Source organism: Manis javanica, chromosome 5, assembly GCF_040802235.1.
Source record: "Manis javanica isolate MJ-LG chromosome 5, MJ_LKY, whole genome shotgun sequence".
Classification (NCBI taxonomy): domain Eukaryota; kingdom Metazoa; phylum Chordata; class Mammalia; order Pholidota; family Manidae; genus Manis; species Manis javanica.
In genome coordinates, this window is record NC_133160.1 from 130,239,336 (window position 1) to 130,257,948 (window position 18,613).

At 35.4% G+C, this 18,613-nt stretch overlaps 1 protein-coding gene across 10 annotated transcripts in view; it reads right to left on the reverse strand.

Moving 5' to 3' along the window:
* The window catches only part of EXOC1 (exocyst complex component 1), a 60,409-nt gene that overhangs the window by 24,457 nt on the left and 17,339 nt on the right, over positions 1–18,613 (reverse strand). For 4 of the 10 annotated variants that reach the window (XM_037018714.2, XM_037018709.2, XM_037018705.2 and 1 more), the window contains exons 5-10: positions 18,171–18,191; positions 16,483–16,670; positions 7,899–8,126; positions 7,567–7,699; positions 6,809–6,918; positions 5,988–6,041 (exon numbers count right to left, since the gene is read on the reverse strand). In XM_037018714.2, coding sequence (XP_036874609.2) covers positions 5,988–6,041; positions 6,809–6,918; positions 7,567–7,699; positions 7,899–8,126; positions 16,483–16,670; positions 18,171–18,191 — 734 coding nt within the window. The remainder of the gene's footprint in view (positions 1–5,987; positions 6,042–6,808; positions 6,919–7,566; positions 7,700–7,898; positions 8,127–16,482; positions 16,671–18,170; positions 18,192–18,613) is intronic. The other 6 variants (XM_037018712.2, XM_037018710.2, XM_037018711.2 and 3 more) reach the window with 4 other exon arrangements.

Here is an 18,613-nt window from a genome sequence, read left to right on the forward strand (position 1 = left end):
AGAAATTATGATAGAGTCTCATATTTGTTTAAATGGATTCATGTCCATTATGTACTGTTAGACGAAAAAAAGCAGATTTTAAATAGTATGTATAATGTGGTCCCAGTATTATAAAAATAAATATATATGTATACTTTAAAAATCTAAAAGAACATAGAACATTCGCAAGCAAAAAAAAAAAAACTAACAAAATCATTTTAATCAGACACAAAAACTGCAAAAGAATTAAACAATAATTTTCCCAGCGCTTTTTTTGAAACAATCCACCTCTCCTTCTCTGCTACTTAGTTAATATTTGTTGTAAAACTCAAAGCCAGTGTCTAAGAGATGGCGAGTTGGAAGATTAAAGGGGCAGATTCCCCTTAAAAAAGTTCCCAAGAATAAGGAAAGGGCAAAAGAAGACATTAAAAAAAAAAGATTTATATGATGTCATTGTGACTCAATCTGATTTGCCTAGAGAGACAGAAGTTATTTGTTAGCATTCTGTGAAAACTGTATTAAAATGGCACAGACTATTGGTGTTTGGGGTGGATTAATTCGTTTCCTGGTAAAATTATCTAAAACTAATTAAATGTGGATTACAGTAGCTGGTATACATTAGCTTATAAACATCCTGAATTTAAATTCTTTAAATTCTAAAGGGGCTTCTTTCTCCTATCTAATTTATATGGTTTGCTATATACATAAAATAAGAACTTAGTGGTTTAGATTTTTAAAATAACTTCTTTTAAATACAGAGTATCCACAAAAAATTCCTGGCCTAGGGAAATAAAGAATTCTCTAGTAATTGAGTAGTACCTTTAGAGTAAGAAAGATGAAAGTAAAAGACACAGCAAGTACTAAAAATCATCATTATCTGAGTCTGTTCTTCATTAAAGCTTTCAAATTAGTTGGTTAGAGAATTATCTTCTTGTAAGACTATATCCCCAATTTAAAATGGAAATACAAAAATAAGGACCCATTATGTAGAAATTACATATAAAACTAAAGAACAATCAATATACTTCTAAGATTAATCTTAATGATATCTACTTAGGTTAACTTGGTAAATTGGATCAGAGATAGCAGAAAAGTATTAAAAAACTGGACTGACCAATTCAAAATAACATGAACCCAGAAGGTGGAGGCAAGAGAAATTCACAGCTATCATAGATATTATATACAAGTAATATTAGGTATATAGGTCCATAATCTCTTCCTGTAATTCTAAAACACAAAAAAATTGAAAACTGGTACCCAAACTATTTTGATGTAGAAATTTGACATTCACTGTCATGAGGCTATTTACAGTGTTCAGAAACTACTCACATTTTTTGCTGTAGAACTGTTCTGTGCTTCTATTTACAATGGCCAAGATATGGAAGCAACCTAAGTGTCCATCATGATGAATGGAAAAAGAAGATGTGGCACATATACATAATGGAATATTATTCAGCCTTAAAAAGAAAAGAAATCCTGCCATTTACAACAACATGGATGGATCTAGAGGGTATTATGCTCAGTGAAGTAATCCAGGCGGAGAGAGACAAATACCAAATGATTTCACTCATATGTGGAGGACAAAAGCAAGCAAAACAGAAGGAACAGAATGGCAGTGGACTCAAAGACACCAAGAAGGGACTAGAGGCTACCAAAGGGGAGGGACTGGGGAGGGAGAAGGGGATTAAGGGGCACTATAATTCACCATAACAACATAGGTAGGTCACAGGAACAGTAGTACATCACAGAGAATACAATTAATGACTCTATAACATCTTACTACGTGATAGGCAGTGACCGCACTTGAGGGAATAAGGACTTGATAATATGGGTACAAGTTGAACCACTGTGTTGTATATTTGAAACTATCAGAATGTTGTATATCAATGATACTTTAATAAAGAAAAAACAAGAAATATTCTGTGTTTGATTACAGTGCCCTGCTGCAGACCCTGCTGGAATGGCTATATAATATACAGTATATACATTCTATTACTTTTCTAAAATCTGAGAAATTCTAGAAACACAGCTGACCCCAAGACTTCAGGGTGCATGGACCTTTGTGAATGTTGTCTCCTGGATGGCTGACTAAACAATCAATCACATCTTCCAGCAGAATGACAGAGGAATAAGAGCTACAGTGTTGAGAAATGGAATTATTCTATATGTTTGGAATGCCTGGGCACCTGCATGTTTTCTGTAAAGACTAACAACAAATATGAACAAAATTAATAATATTAAATAAAACACACAGGTATTATCATGGGACTATATATCTAATTACAGCTGCCCAAGGTCAATACAAACATTACAATACAGAAATGTTTTTTAATTGCCACATCATAAGGATGACTGGGACTGTGTTAAGTCACAAACAGTAGATACTAATAAGCATAGATAAATATTATAGTTTTAGGTCTACTAATGTCTCCAAATTGAGTGCCTTAAATTAGTTACACTGATTAAAGGGGAAGAATATTTGACAGACTTGTTATAGCTTATGTTTTCCAAATATTCCATCCTTATTAACAATATTAGATATCTTTTTATTTCCCAAAACAATCTTCCTCAGTAATTTTTTTCAATGATTCAAGACTCAGAATTATTGTTTATGTTCTTCTACAACTGTTTACTCAGGCCATTACATGTTAAGTTATACTATTTAATTCAGTATCAGGAAATTATTCAATTAAAAACCTCCTTTTCTGAAGATGGAGAATTAATTATTAATGTTTATAGAGGATTTTACAGTTTACAAAGTTCTTTCACATATATTACTATTCAAAGCTTTCTTTTGCAAGCAGCATTTTAAGTTCACCATCTCTTGAAAAATCTACTTGTAAAATGAAGAACATCATTACCTTCAAACTATTACTATTAAGGCAGATTAAATGTTTTTAGTGTTAACAAAAAGACTGAATTTTAGAGAGGATGGTTCCAAAATAACTATAGGAAATAGGAAAATTAAGTATGTAAGTTCAGTAATTCAATCAATAATATCAATAACAATCAAGATAATTCATATCTAGAACTCTAATGTGCAAAAATTTTATTATGTATTTAAAAAATGAAGACACTCAAACTTTCCTATTATAAATGATAGATTAGTAACAACAACACACACACACACACACACACATATATATATATATATGAAAATTCTAATCTAATTTTCACAATAATCTTGCAAAGTACTTTCCAGCTCATTTAAAAAAACAGCAAAACTCTATTATTAACTTCACTTAAAAATAGTATGTTAGGCTTTTGTCCAAATTAACCTAAGACAAATACATTTTCTAAAAACCCACTGAGTTACAAATGTTTATTAGTGTATATATTACTAGAATCTATGCCAGAAAGACGTCAACTAACTTGTCCAAGGTCACCCAGGCAGGCAAAAACAGTCAGGATTTTGATTCCAGAAGTTTGGCTCCGGCATTTATTTGCACTCTTAACCATTTTGTAACACTGACTTTTTAATAGAAATGTCAAATGTTGAATACATTTTCAAGGTCTAGAACTCTTTCTATGTCTGGCATGTTTGTTTTTGTTTTCTTAAAGAAGAAAATCTTCATGAGTTCCAACAAATGTCACATAAAATGACTTTAAGTAATTGTAATTATTTTGAAGCTTTTAAACTATTATCAACCTATGTTTAAAAAATTTTGAAATGTGCTTAAGGAAACAGTTTTTGTGAAATGAACTGAATACTGGTGTTCTATTACATTATATAGGTTTTATTTTATTTTACTATGTGATGTTTTCATAAATACATGTTGAAAGAAAAATTTCCAAACTTAAGTATATAGCGAAACCCCTCACAACTTCAGTTATTTTCTGGTTCACTGCATATCAGTCTCTTCATGTTGCTAATGGAAAATGAACAGAATTATGAGCTCTCTGTAGAGCCAAAGGGGGAAAAAAAGGGCAAAGAACAGTTATCCTTTCTACATAAATCTTAAAAAAAAAATGACCAAAAGAATTTATTTAAAGGATATGCAAGTATTTCCTCAATTTCATTAGCCTAAATCTGACTGCCTGCTTTCTATATCAGAATCCTAACTGGTGCAACTGGCCTGCTCTTCATAGCTTAGTATCCTTCTGGATACATGAATCCCTAGAAAAATATAAAAATTATGTGGAAAAGTCTGTAATTTCAATGGAAGATGAGGGTATAAGAAGATCTATAAGAGTCAAAAAATCTAGCCATTGTTAAAATATCACTCTCATATTAAATGTATATACAGTAAGAAGCAAATATTAAATAAAAATTGATTTCAAGTTTCATTAAAACATAGCTATGTAGAAGTAATACAAAAGTTGCATCATATTTAGCATGCTCTTGATGAGTGGTTCCCAAATGTGAAGTTTTTTTTACTGGCCTACAGCAATATGAAATAAAACGATGGGAGTGAACTTTTCATAAAGGTAAATGTATTGATTTTAAAAGTCTGAAATTATGTTCTTTTTCTTTTAGTTGTAAAAATGTTATTTTTATATTAAAAAGACTGAAAGTAGGTGGCAGCATTTTTTTTCTTAGGTTTTTATTTGGTAAAATAAAAAAGCAGTGACTTGGTAAGACTCCCAATTTTCTTTAATTTTACTGATGTGTGAATTAAAAAAAAAAGGGAAGGCTCTTAAATTACTTTTATGCTGTAATCAATAGATTATTTCCACTGAATTCTTCTGCACAGTAGTTATACCTATACATTTGCTAAAAACTGCACTACACACTGTCCCAAGTCTTGCTTTATACATGATGCCATATCTGACTACTTAAATTCTCAGTATACTCACTTTAGATTAAACCTCTTCAGTACTTATACATATATATACTTTGTATATGATGAGCAATTTAACATATACATTGCTGTAGAGCTTTAGTGTATTAGTTTTAATGATTCCTTATAAGCATCTTAAAGATGACATTTCTTATTCTTACATATGGATGACAGCAAGTACATAATAGCCACACAATGAAAATCTGGCTATTGACAAAGAGATTTACCATAATACAGTAATCAAATTTTTCCATCTAGTTTGTCCCATACCACGAACAGAAATACCCATGTTTCTCAACTCCTTTGCTAGGTTATCTGATGCACTGAATTCAACACAAAGAAAAATCTCTTTTCTGTACTTGGACATGCTCCTCCACCTTCTTCAGCACATTCCAGATGGTTGCAAAATTCTGGTTTTTAACATGCATCATTCACATGTAACAATACATATTAGATTTTCAGAACCAGGAAGCATTCATTTTAAACAAAGTCATTAGTTTATAAGGCAAAGAAGCAAATTCATAAATAAATGCATGTTAAAACAAACAATTGTGGGTGCAGAGAGGACTCACTGTTTACTGAGTGGTATTTTAATACCCATCTACAGATGTAGATAACATCATTATCAACAGTGCCATTTTTAAAAACTGAAGAATTGTATAAAAATAGGTATTATAGAAATAATAACGTAAGAAAAATGTGAAGTAATATTTCTGGGTGACTTCCAGATTTACTTTTTTCTTGACACTTTTCAGGTTATGTGAAATGTTTGGACAGTATTCCCCAATTTCCTCCTTGCATGTTCAGTCAGGTGGCCTTCTGTTATGCTCCCACAATATCACTATCACAACACTTATCCTCCCTCAGTATAGTGTCTAGTTCTCTTTCCCAGACTGTAGCTACTCAAGGGCAGGATCACCCTCTTGTCTATCCCAAGTAAATGTCTGGTTTGTATTTCAATCACCTAGTAAATGATTTCTAAATAAATGAAGGAGTGGGTGAGTAAAAGAATGACAGCAACAAAGACAAGCAGAATGAGATTAAATACCTTTTTGGATAAAGTAACTTTTTGCTACAGGATATTAAAGTACTGCTATAAATGTGGTTAACAGATAGCTTAAATTATAAAGTTGCCATCTATAAAAATTCTGCTGTTGTTAAGTTTAGCAAACTTTATAGGAAAAAAGAAAGAACCAGAGAAGCTTGAGCCAAATTTGATGTACTCACAGGCACCGAAAGAAAGTAGGACCTGTTATAGAGTTGGATGAGGGCCTGAGTAAACTAATTGGAAATAAAATATATAAATACAATTGTTTTAGAATACTGCAAAGAGAAAACAAAATAAGAATCCAATGTTTCATACAGCATTTCTTGAACAAAATTTCCCTCAATTTTTCTTTTGCCCAATAATCCAATAAAATAAATGAAAAATCATAAGAAACCTAATAAATTACACTAGCTATTTAAATGCCTTGTATTTAGATGTCTCTAAGGTACTATTAATTATTAATAGTGCCACAACCCTTATTATAATGTCCTTTTCCACATAAAAATGTAGACAAAGGGTTTATGTAAGATTAAATCAACTGGAATTTACAACTGTGCTGTAGTTATTTTTCTCATGTATATAAGTACACAGAGCCAACAAAACATTTAAAAACACTGAATCAAGGCCTGGTTCTCATCTCAAAATATTGAAAAATAAAAAAGGTCAGACAGTAAACATATAACAAGTCTGGACTTATTTTTATAAATAAGAATGTCTAAATAGTATATACAATAAGTGAACAGAGTTATTTATGTGATTTCTAGAATCACAGAGTTTTAATTGAAAGGAACTAGACTGTCTACCTAAGGAGGCAGCTGAGACCCAAAATACACCTATGGGCAAATATACACATATTTAAAAATCTTCAAATAAACATGTAAAGGAATATCCTGTGATCCCAGTTAAGCACATTAAAATTTGTTGTGGGAATTTAAGTTTATGGTAATATATAAAACAAAGTTAAAGGAATATCCCAATTTTAAAAGTAAAATAAAATTACCTGTTGAACGAAGACATTGTTGAGGTGATTGGCCAGTCTTCGGGCAAAATGCTCTCGCAAATCACTGAAACGCTGCAGCTGCTGTCTGACTGCCAAGAGCATGTCATGGCCTGAAATCAGAACATTTCTTAACTGATTGAATGGATAAAAAAATTTCCTTAATGTTTAACGAATACATTTATAACAATATCCCTATTTCAGTTCTGAAAATTGCTAAGTTTTATTGGTTTGTCTGCTTTGTAAAACAATGGTAAACAAAAGAAAAAATAGTATAGTACAGTGGTTCTCAAACTGTGGTCCTGTCTCAGTATCAACTGCGAACGGTTAGAAATGTGGATTCTAAGGCCTTGGCCCAGACCTACTAAATCTGGTGGGGTTGTGGGGGTGGTTGGCAATATGTATTTAACAAGCATTCTAGATGATCTTAATGCAAAGTCAAGTTTTGGAACCACTGGCCCAGCAGAACCTTAGGCTCTGCTAGTCTAACCAGAACATATACTTTGTTGCTAGGTTCTGTGCACAATACTAAAGAAAAATCATGGTGTTAGGGTCATTGATGGTCAATCAGGAGGAACTGAAATGGAAAAGTTCTCAGTGCCAATAGAAACATGTTTGGGAATAAGAAAAACTTGTTTGAGAAGCTAATGATATATTAATCCTAAACTACTTGACTCATGTATTTCTTGGTAGAAGCTTTATACCAAGTTACAGGTTTAGTCTGATTCCTGGTCAGGTTTTATCATTTCTAATGAACATACCTGGTCGAAGAGCTACATTCATGCACTGTAGGAGTGCATCAGCTGCATTGGTGCAGGCCTCAATGCCTCTGGAGGAAGCAAGATCTCCTTCCTGAAGGGCTTTTATATGACCTTTGGCCAAGTCCATGTGGTTCTGGAACATATATACCATTTGCACATGTAATTTTGGGAAATTTACAGGTAAAATGCTACTCAATCCTATCACTAGGTCTCGATTATTTTAAATCTTGCTCTCATAAGGAAATTAGAAAATGTTTACAGATGGGTTTTACATATTATCATTAGGTTTTCTGTTTTTGTTGTTGATGGTAGTAATTTATAATCATACTTACCACAAGGAACTCTATCTCAGACAGGAGTTTTACATTGTTAGTGTTACTAAGATGAATTAGGTGGTTGCTTTCAGAGATTTGATCCATTTGTTCTTTGACACTTTGGAGCATTTCCTCATAACTGCTCAGTTTCAATTCAATCTGATCTACTTCCTTGAGAGCCTCATCCAGCAACTTCATCAGGATGTTCACTTGTTTTTCAGAGGCCATAATCGATTGGATATTGGCCTAAAAAGTTAAAAAACAAAAGTAACTCTTCATATTATTTAAATGTGTAAAGGAAGTACAAAGATGAAATGTTGCTAAATATATTGATAGCAGACTAACAAAGATTGATATACATCTACACATGTACTTTATCACTTTTTGTTTATGTTCTAGATGATCTTAATGCAAACTCAAGTTTTGGAACCACTGGCCCAGCAGAACCTTAGGCTCTGCTAGTCTAACCAGAACATATACTTTGTTGCTAGGTTCTGTGCACAATACTAAAGAAAAATCATGGTGTTAGGGTCATTGATGGTCAATCAGGAGGAACTGAAATGGAAAAGTTCTCAGTGCCATAGGAACATGTTTGGAAATAGTTCTACTTTTTACAGTATTTTAAGATGGTACACCTGTCTTTGGGTTAGGGACCATGCCTCAGTATTTGACCTCTGCAGACTACACAAGTAATGTTCTGCTCTACCATGTATCATCAGTAATGGTATATTCTCAGTTCTGCAAACTGACAGACATTAGACTCTGTCATCTCTACCACTTCTTCCAGTTCTACCAGCTACAGGAATTTTCTATACTTTCTAACATTTTTGTGAAATGTTAAATAAAACATAATCATCTATGTACTTCCTTAGTCAAGAGGGTAGCAGTCTGCCAGTCTTTGAAGGACACATGGAACTTATAACTGTAGTACAATTTGTACTAACAGGGTGTGAAAAAGCACATGACCACAAACTAGCTCCTATCATCTTTCTTTCCTCTTTCATCTGTACCTATAGTAGTCCTCCCTTAGCTGCTGTTTTGCTTTCTGTGGTTTCAGTTACCAGCAGTCAACCATGGTCTGGAAGCCAATGATCCTCCTTCTGTTGCATTATCTGGTCAATAAGAGCCTAAGACTACATTACAATGGCCATGTCATTCCACTTCTTCTCATCATGTAGGCCTTTTACCATCTCACATCATCACCAGAAGAAGGGTTTGTGTACAATATGGTAGAGAGACACTGTATTCACATTTTTATTACAATATATTGTTGAAATTGATGACTAGTTATTGTTGATCTCTTACTGTACCTAATTTATAAATTAAAGTTTATCATAGGTATATGTATAGGAAAGAACATAGTATATAAGGGTTCAGTACTATCCATGCTTTTAGGCATCCACTGGGGATCTTGGAATGTACTACCCATGAATAAGGGGGCACTTTTACATTTTTTTCCAGGTAAAACAGTAATGGACCATCATCCCCTTATCTGCATTTTCTAAGTGACTCTGACAATTGATTGTAAAGTCCCTGAAATATGGAAGCTGCTAAATCCAAAATTAAACTGCAAAGCCAGGATGATGACTTGGAACATATATGCAATATTAATTAGAAAAGAAAATATAAACTACTAAGCCACATTAAGGAAGCAGATAACATAGCATGGGGAAAAAACTTGGACAAGGAATGAAAAGAAGATCACTCTACAGCTGATGCTGTCATTTTGTACACATTACTTTATATACTATTGATAATAACTCAACTGTAAGCATGGCCCAACTATAGGAGTCAGCAGGGCTCAGGCCCACCGAATCCATCTTTTAAGTAGCCGAACTGGGGTGTGGACCTGTCCAAGATAATTTCCACTTTTACATCTTGAAATCTCTTCTAGGCTTGGCTTCCAGTGAGTTTTGTAAAACTGTAAGCTTGAAATATTCCTGTAATTTCTGGGCCTGAGTTCAGCCTCACAACTTCTGTACCTTTCATTTGTAGGTCAAAATTCTTTAAATCTTTACAATATTCCTTATTCTCTCAGGGTTTTTCCTAAATGCTTACCTTGTCTAAAAAACAAAAACCCCAAATGTTCTTGTTTAGATTTTTCTCACATAAGTGGTATTTCTTCTAGTTCTTTAGCTCTTTTCTGAAGATATGCACTTAGATTCAGACTCAGAAACTATGCAAATTAAAGAGATCCATTCCAACACATTACAGCTGATATGTCAAAAAGCCTTCTTCTCCAGCTATTCCGTTTTCACCACACTTACTATACTATCTTTGGGTAAATGGTTCACTTATTTAAACCTAATTTCTCTACTTCTGATTTATACTTCTTTTTTCTCAAACCACAAAAATGCTATTCTTCTGCAGTAAATTACTCTGAGATGCTTCAGAGGCTGGGAGAAAGCAGCAACCAAGTTTGTTTCTGGCTGGTTACTTTTTACTGCCATCATTTTATATCAAGAATCTCCCAAAATCCAGAACCTAAGCTAATTGCCTTCATTGACCTAATAGGAATGGTTCTGTATTTTGAACAAGGGCAGTGAAAGAAGGCATCTGGTAATGCACTAATAGAGAAAGACAGCAAGAATCATATAGCAAGAATCATAATCAAAGGCTTAAGTGCTGGTATTCTCAAGATGGCAGTATGAGTAGAGCGGTGGAAATCTCCCAAAACCATATATATATTGAAAATATAGTAAGTACAACTATTCCTAAAAGAGTGACCAGAAGATACAGTACATGAGCCAGGCTACATCTGCAGGAACCCAACATCTCATGGAAAAGGGTAAAATACAAAGCTGTGACCCAGCAGAACCCAAGTACTTCCTCTACCCCAGCTCACCAGTGGGAGGAAAAGAATCAGAGTGGCAGGGGGAGTGGAAGCACAGGACTGCTAAATAACCAGCTCTAGTAATTTGCCCCAGAAGCACAGACACACATTGCATGGTGCACTGGATATTAGAGGGGCAGAAAACCAAATCCAAGACTAAGACTGTGAACAGACTCCCACAGCTGGCAGCTCTGGAATAAAAGAAAAGCAGGCACTTTAAAAGTCTTAAAGGGACAAGAGTTTAAATCATCCTGGCACACTCAGCCCAGCAGGCTGGGAACTTTAAGGAACTTCAGGCGCCTTAAACCCCTGGGTGGCAGCACAGCTACGAACCTCCTCACGGCAATAAGCAGCCTACTGTTCCTTCCCCACTGCAGGCACTGCAAGCAAACCAGCTGACCCGCCATTGCTGCAGAACAGCTGGGGAGCAGCCCCACCTACAGCAACCACACAGCTTAACACAGAGGCTTCTCCTTGCATGCAGTTAACCAGCCCAGACCCAGAGGCTGTTCCCTGTGTGCAGTTGACCGGCACAGACAGAGGACACCAGCACAGAGTCTGGGAGGCACGAAGGGGCTTTCTTCTAACAGCAGAACATACGCTGATTGCCACTGACCCCCGCCAGTGTCCTAGGCCATCCTGAGGGCTGCCCCGCCCCACCCACGGCAGCTCAGGGGATTAACCCAGAGGTGGTTGACTGGCACAGACAGTGGAGATGGGTGCAGAGACCGGGAGGCACAAAGGGGCTTTGCTCTTGTGGCAGAACATGCGCAGCTGGCCTGTGATCCTCGTCATTGCCCTAGGCCATCTTGAAAGCTGCCCCGCCCATGGCAGCTCAGGGGATTAACCCAGAGGCTGCGCCCTGTGTGCGGTTAACTGGCACAGACAGAGGAGACAGGCAAGGCGACCGGCAAGCAGAAAGGGACTTTGTTCTCCCAGCCGACACACGCACCACTTGCCAGTGACCACTCCCATCACCATGAAAAGGCAGAAGAACCTTGTTCAGTTCAAATTCCCTCAAACACCAGTGGCGGAGCTTGGTGAGACTGAAATCACCAATCTTCCTGAAAAAGAATTCAAAATAAAAGTCATAAGCATGCGGATAGAGCTACAGAGAAATATTCAAGAGCTAAGGGATGAATTCAGGAGGGAGATAACAGAAATGAAAAAAACAATGGAAGGATTTAAGAGAAGACTGGATGAGGTAGAAGAGACTGTTAGTGGAATAGAAATCAGAGAACAGGAATACAGAGAAGCTGAGGAGAGAGAGAGATAAAAGGATCTCTAGGAATGAAAGACTATTAAGAGAACTGTGTGACCAATCTAAAAGGAAAAATATGCGCATTATAGGGGTACCAGAAGAAGAAGAGAGAGAAAAAGGGATAGAAAGTGTACTCGAAGAAATAATTGATGACAATTTCCCCAATGTGGGGAAGGAAATAGTCTCTCAGACCATGGAAGTCCACAGATCTCCCAACACAAGGGACCCAAGGAGGACAACACCAAGACATATAATAATTAAAATGGCAAAGATCAAAGACAAGGACAAAGTATTAAAAGCAGCCAGAGAGAGAAAAAGGATCATCTACAAAGGAAAACCCATCAGGTTATCATCAGACTTCTAAGCAGAAACTTTATAGGCCAGAAGGGAATGGCATGATATATTCAATACAGTGAAACAGAAGGGCCTTGAACCAAGAACACTGTAACCAGCAAGATTATCATTTAAGTTTGAAGGAGGGATTAAACAATTCCCAGATAATCAAAAGTTGAGGGAATTTACTTCCCACAAACCATCTCTACAGTGTATTTTAAAGGGACTGTTCTAGATGGAAGTATGCTTAAAGCTAAATAGCTGACACCAGAGAAAATAAACCTACAGCAAAGAAAGTAGAGCAACCAAATACTAACTAAATGCAAAATAAAATCAGCTATCCACAAAATCAGTCAAGGGAAACACAAAGAGTACAGAATAAAATACTGAACATATAAAGAGTGGACGAGGAAGAAAAAGAAGGGAGAGAAATAAAGAATCATCAGGCTGCGTTTATAATAGTGTAATAAGTGAGTTAAGTTAGATGGTTAGACAGTAAAGCAGCTGCCCTTGAACCTTTGGTAACCATGAATTCAAAGCCTGCAATGGCAATAAGTACATATCTACGATAATCACCCTAAATGTAAATGGACTGAATGCACCAATCAAAAGACACAGAGTAATACAATGGATAAAAAAGCAAGACCCATCTATATGCTGCTTACAAGAAACTCACCTCAAACCCAAAGACATACACAGACTAAAAGTGAAGGGATGGAAAAAGATATTTCATGCAAACAATAGGGAGAAAAAAGCAGGTATTACAGTACTTGTATCAGACAAAATAGACTTCAAAACAAAGAAAGTAACAAGAGATAAAAAAAAGCAGTTTGAAGAGAAAAGTATATAGCAATTCAGCCTATTTAAAGAAGGAAGAACAATCCCAAATGAATAGTCTAAATTCACAATTATTGAAACTGGAAAAAGAAGAACAAATGAGGCCCAAAGTCAGTAGAAGGAGGCGACATAATAAAGATTAGAGAAGAAATACATAAAATTGAGAAGAATAAAACAGAGAAAACTTAATGAAACCAAGAGATGGCTCTTTGAGAAAATAAACAAAATAAACCCTTAGCCAGACTTATTAAGAAAAAAAGAGAATCTACACACATAAACAGAATCAGAAATGAGAAAGGAAAAATCACCATGGACACCATAGAAATACAAAGAATTATTAGGGAATACTAAGAAAATCTATATGTTAACAAACTAGATAACATAGAAGAAATGGACAACTTTCTAGAAAAATACAACCTTCCAAGACAAACCAAGGAAGAAACAGAAAATCTAAACAGACCAGTTACCAGCAAGGAAATTGAATTGGTAATCAAAAAACTACCCAAGAACAAAACCCCTGGGCCAGATGGATTCAATGCTGAATTTTATCAGACATTTAGAAAAGACGTAATACCCATTCTCCTTGAAGTTTTCCAAAAAATAGAAGAGGAGGGAACACTTCCAAATTCATTCAATGCAGCCAGCATCAGTCTAATAACAAAAACAGGCAAAAACACCACAAAAAAAGAAAATTACAGACAAATATTCCTGATGAATACAGATGCAAAAATACTCAACAAAATATTAGCAAACCGAATTCAAAAATACATCAAAAGGATCATCCATCATCATCAAGTGGGATTCATCTCAGGGATGCAAGGATGGTACAACACTTGAAAATGCACCATCATCATCCACCACATCAACAAAAAGAAGGACAAAAACCACATGATCATCTCCATAGATGCTGAAAAAGCATTCGACAAAATTCAACATCCATTTATGATAAAAACTCTAAACAAAATGGGTATAGAGGGCAAGAACCTCAACATAATAAAGGCCATATATGACAAACCCACAGCCAACATCATACTTAACAGTGAAAAGCTGAAAGCTTTTCCCCTAAGATCGGGAACAAGACAAAGATGCCCACTGTCCTTGCTTTTATTCAACATAGTACTGGAGGTCTTAGCCATGGCAATCAGACAACACAAAGAAATAAAAGATATTCAAATTGGTAAGGAAGAAGTCAAACTGTCCCTGTTTGCAGATGACATGATATTGTACATAACAAACCCTAAAGAATCCATTCCAAAACTACTAGAACTAATACCTGAATTCAGCAAAGCTGCAGGATACAAAATTAATACACAGAAATCTGTTACTTTCCTATTGACTAACAATGAACTAGCAGAAAGAGAAATCAGGACAACAGTTGCATTCACAATTGCATCAAAAAGAATAAAATACCGAGGAATAAACCTAACCAAGGAAGTGAAAGACCTATACCCTGAAAACTACAAGACACTCTTACGAGAAATTAAAGAGGATATTAATAAATGGAAATTCATTCCATGCTCTTGGGTAGGAGTAATTAATATTGTCAGAATGGCCATCCTACGTAAAGCAATCTACCGATTCAGTGCAATCCCTATCAAAATACTGACAGAATTCTTCAACAAACTGGAACAAATAGTTCTAAAACTCATATGGGAGGAACCACAAAAGACGCGGAATAGCCAAAGCAATCGTGAGAAGGAAGAATAAAGCAGGGGGACATCGCTTCCCAACAGACCAGTGGAACAGAACAGAGTCCAGATATTAACCCAAACATATATGGTCAATTAATATATGATAAAGTAGCCATGGATATACAATGGGAAATGACAGCCTCTTCAACAGCTGGTGTTGGCAAAACTCGACAGCTACATGTAAGAGAATGAAACTGGACCTGTCTAACTCCATACACAAAAGTAGACTCACAATGGATCAAAGACTTGAATGTAAGTTATGAAACCATAAAACTCTTAGAAGAAACCATAGGCAAAACTCTCTTGAATATAAACATGAGCAACTTCTTCATGAACATATCTCCCTGGGCAAGGGAAACAAAAGCAAAAATGAACAAGTGGGACTATCTCAAACTAAAAAGCTTCTGTACAGCAAAGGACACCATCAGTAGAACAAAAAGGTATCCTACAGTATGGGAGAATATATTCATAAATGACATATCCAGTAAGGGGTTGGCATCCAAAATATATACAGAGCTCACATGTCTCACCAACAAAAAGCAAATAATCCAATTAAAAAATGGGTGCAGGATCTGAACAGACACTTCTCCAAAGAAGAAATTCAGATGGCCAACAGGCACATGAAAAGATGCTCCACATCGCTAATCATCAGAAAAATGCAAATTAAAACCACAGTGAGACATCACCTTACAGCAGTTAGGATGGCCACCATCCAAAAGATAAATAACAACAAATGTGGCGAGGATGTGGAGAAAGGGGAACCCTCCTACACTGCTGGTGGGAATGTAAACTAGTTTAACCATTGTGGAAAGCAGTATGGAGGTTCCTCAAAAACCTCAAAATAGAAATACCATTTGACCCAGGAATTTCACCTCTAGGAATTTACCCTAAGAATGCAGGAGCCCATTTTGAAAAAGACATATGCATCCCTATGTTTATCACAGCACTATTTACAATAGCCAAGAAATGGAAGCAACCTAAGTGTCCATCAGTAGATGAATGGATAAAGAAGATGTGGTACATATACACAATAGAATATTATTCAGCTGTAAGAAGAAAACAAATCCTACCATTTGCAACAACATGGATAGAGCTAGAGGGTATTATGCTAAGTGAAATAAGCCGGGCGGAAAAAGACAAGTATCAAATGATTTCACTCATCTGTGGAGTATAAGAACAAAGCAAACACTAAAGGAACAAAACAGCAGCAGACTCACAAGACCCAAGAATGGACTAATAGTTATGAAAGGGAAAGGAACTGGGGAGGATAGGTTGGAAGGGAGGGAAAAGGGGGGAAAGGGTCATTACAAGTAGCAGACATAATGTAGGGGTGAGTGCACGAGGAAGGCAATATAGCACAGAGAAGACAAGTAGTGATTCTATAGCATCTTACTACACTGATGGACAGGGACTGTAATGGGGTATGTGGTGGGGACTTGATATTGGGTGGGAATCTAGTAACCACAATTTTGCTCATGCAATTATATATTAATGATACCAAAAATGAAAACCTGCAGAGATAACTGACAGTGTATATTTCAGTGGTAAAAAAAAAAAGGCTTAAGTACTGAGGCAGTCAGTTTGAACATTATCAGTCTTTTCAATGCACTGCACATCACTCCTTAACAGACTACATGAAAGTCTTACCCCATCTAACACCTGCAGCTCTCTGGACAACCTTTCTGCAAAGGCTTCAGCATTAGAGATTGCATATTCACAGCCTTCCATCATTATTTCAATATCTTGCTCTTCTCTTGCATTTAACTCTTGGTATTCATCCACTACTTCTTCATCACCTCCTGTCACACTCTGGTTTTCTCCACTAGGTACAGATTCTTGAAGAAGGTAAAAATTAAAAATAAAGCAGTAAAAATGTAGGAAGGGCAATAACAGTACTTATAGGTAAGGTCAGTTAAGCACAGGTCACATTTAGTGGCTGAAAAATAAGAAAGAATGGTTCAAAATACATATTAATAAACCCCTTATTTTTTATAAAGTACTGCATATGTTAATATAACAGTTTTTATAACAAATAAAAAGCATGCAGTCTAATTCACTAATAAGGGTTAAAGCAGGCTTTCTCACAACTGCCCAAAATATAACTAAAAAACAAGTACAAAACCAGAAACAAAACATATAGAAACAAGCCTAACCTTTAGAAACAAGCCTAACCTTTTTTTCCTACCTGCAGTGGTGGTTGTGCTAACAAAACAATGATTATGAATTCAGGATGCATGAAAGCAATTTGTTTTCCTTTTTTTTCCCAAGGTAACATTTTTCTTCTGTTCTTTTTGTCATGTTTTGTTTTTTCAAGTAATTTTTAACTGATATGAAAAAATGCAACTACAATTCACATTTTGAACACTGAAAATATTAACTAAATTTTCCATTTCTTTGTTTAAAAAATTTTCATTCATTAATGAAGTTTCCAAAGATCAGCTACAGAAGCTTTCTTGGTAATTCTATGGTAAGAAGAGCAACAGCAACATGGTTGTTTGAAATTATAAAAACTTGAATGGTATTCATGTTTCCTAACAAAAGAGGAAGAAGTCAAATCTGAGGTGCTTTCTGGATAAACGTTTCAGTTCACCTTTTTGACAGAATACACTCACCATGTGGGATTTTATATAAAGCTTGAGGTTAGGAGAGTAAAATGAAAAATACAATTTTTACCCTCTAAATAAACCTCTAAATAAAGGTACTGATTTTCATAAACTTAATGGGACACAATTTTAAGTCCCAAACTCTGGATGCTTTAGATATTATTTTGCATGAAAATGAATAATTACATTCAACATGACTAATTTGTCCTAGAACAAAAACCAGCTAAGTTCAAAGTAACAAATGGTTTACTTTTAAGAACGATGATTAGGCAGATTTAGACAAAGTCCCAGAAAGGGGGTGTCTGGAGGGAGACTAAAACTTTGGTACAGGCAATTACAGATTACAGGGTATAAACACAGTTCTTCAGAGGCATCTAGTTCCTCGTCCTCTTAATGGGTTCATTTTAGCTTACTGTGGAAATGTTAAATTGACATGTGGGACAGCCTTTTAGCCACTAGTGGGCAGGGACTGCCCACATCATTCTGTATAGCTCATTACACAAGAGAATATTTAAAATAAACAAATATTAAATGATCATAACTGCTTCAGAAGTATGGACAGTCCTTTGGAAGTCAAGAATGAATACTATCATCAATTTTATTACTCTATGGATTTTGTAGTAATAAACCTGTCCCTATACACAATTTCATAAAATATGCAACCGACAGTACATAACAATGGCAAGTAATAAAAATATACGTAACAGAATAAGAAGAAAAGGTGTTACGCACCTTCTGTAACTTTAGGCAGTTCTGGAGAGTAAAAAGGTATGAGAAAAGCAGAGGAAAGCAAGCAAAGAATATTAGCTAGGTAGAAAAGTACATAGGTTTAAAAATTTTAAATACTACCCATATTTTCTTTTAACTTCATGCTATATTAAGGTTTGAAAGACAATGTCAAAATCAACTACTAAGTAGAAAGATCCATATAAACTAAATTTCCAGAGTTTTCCTTATTCTTTTTCTGATAATGACTAAGAATACATTTATCTTTCTATTTGCTCTTAGTCTTTTCAGAAACCGTACTGACTAGTCCTTGGAGGAGAAAACTGGGAAACAGGTAACTTCCTGGGATTATTTTTAGGTCAGTTGTGACTCACGCATTTAGTCTAGTTATTTTCACTGAATGCCCCAAAACTTCACCCAGACACTCCCTCACAATGGATTAGTCATAA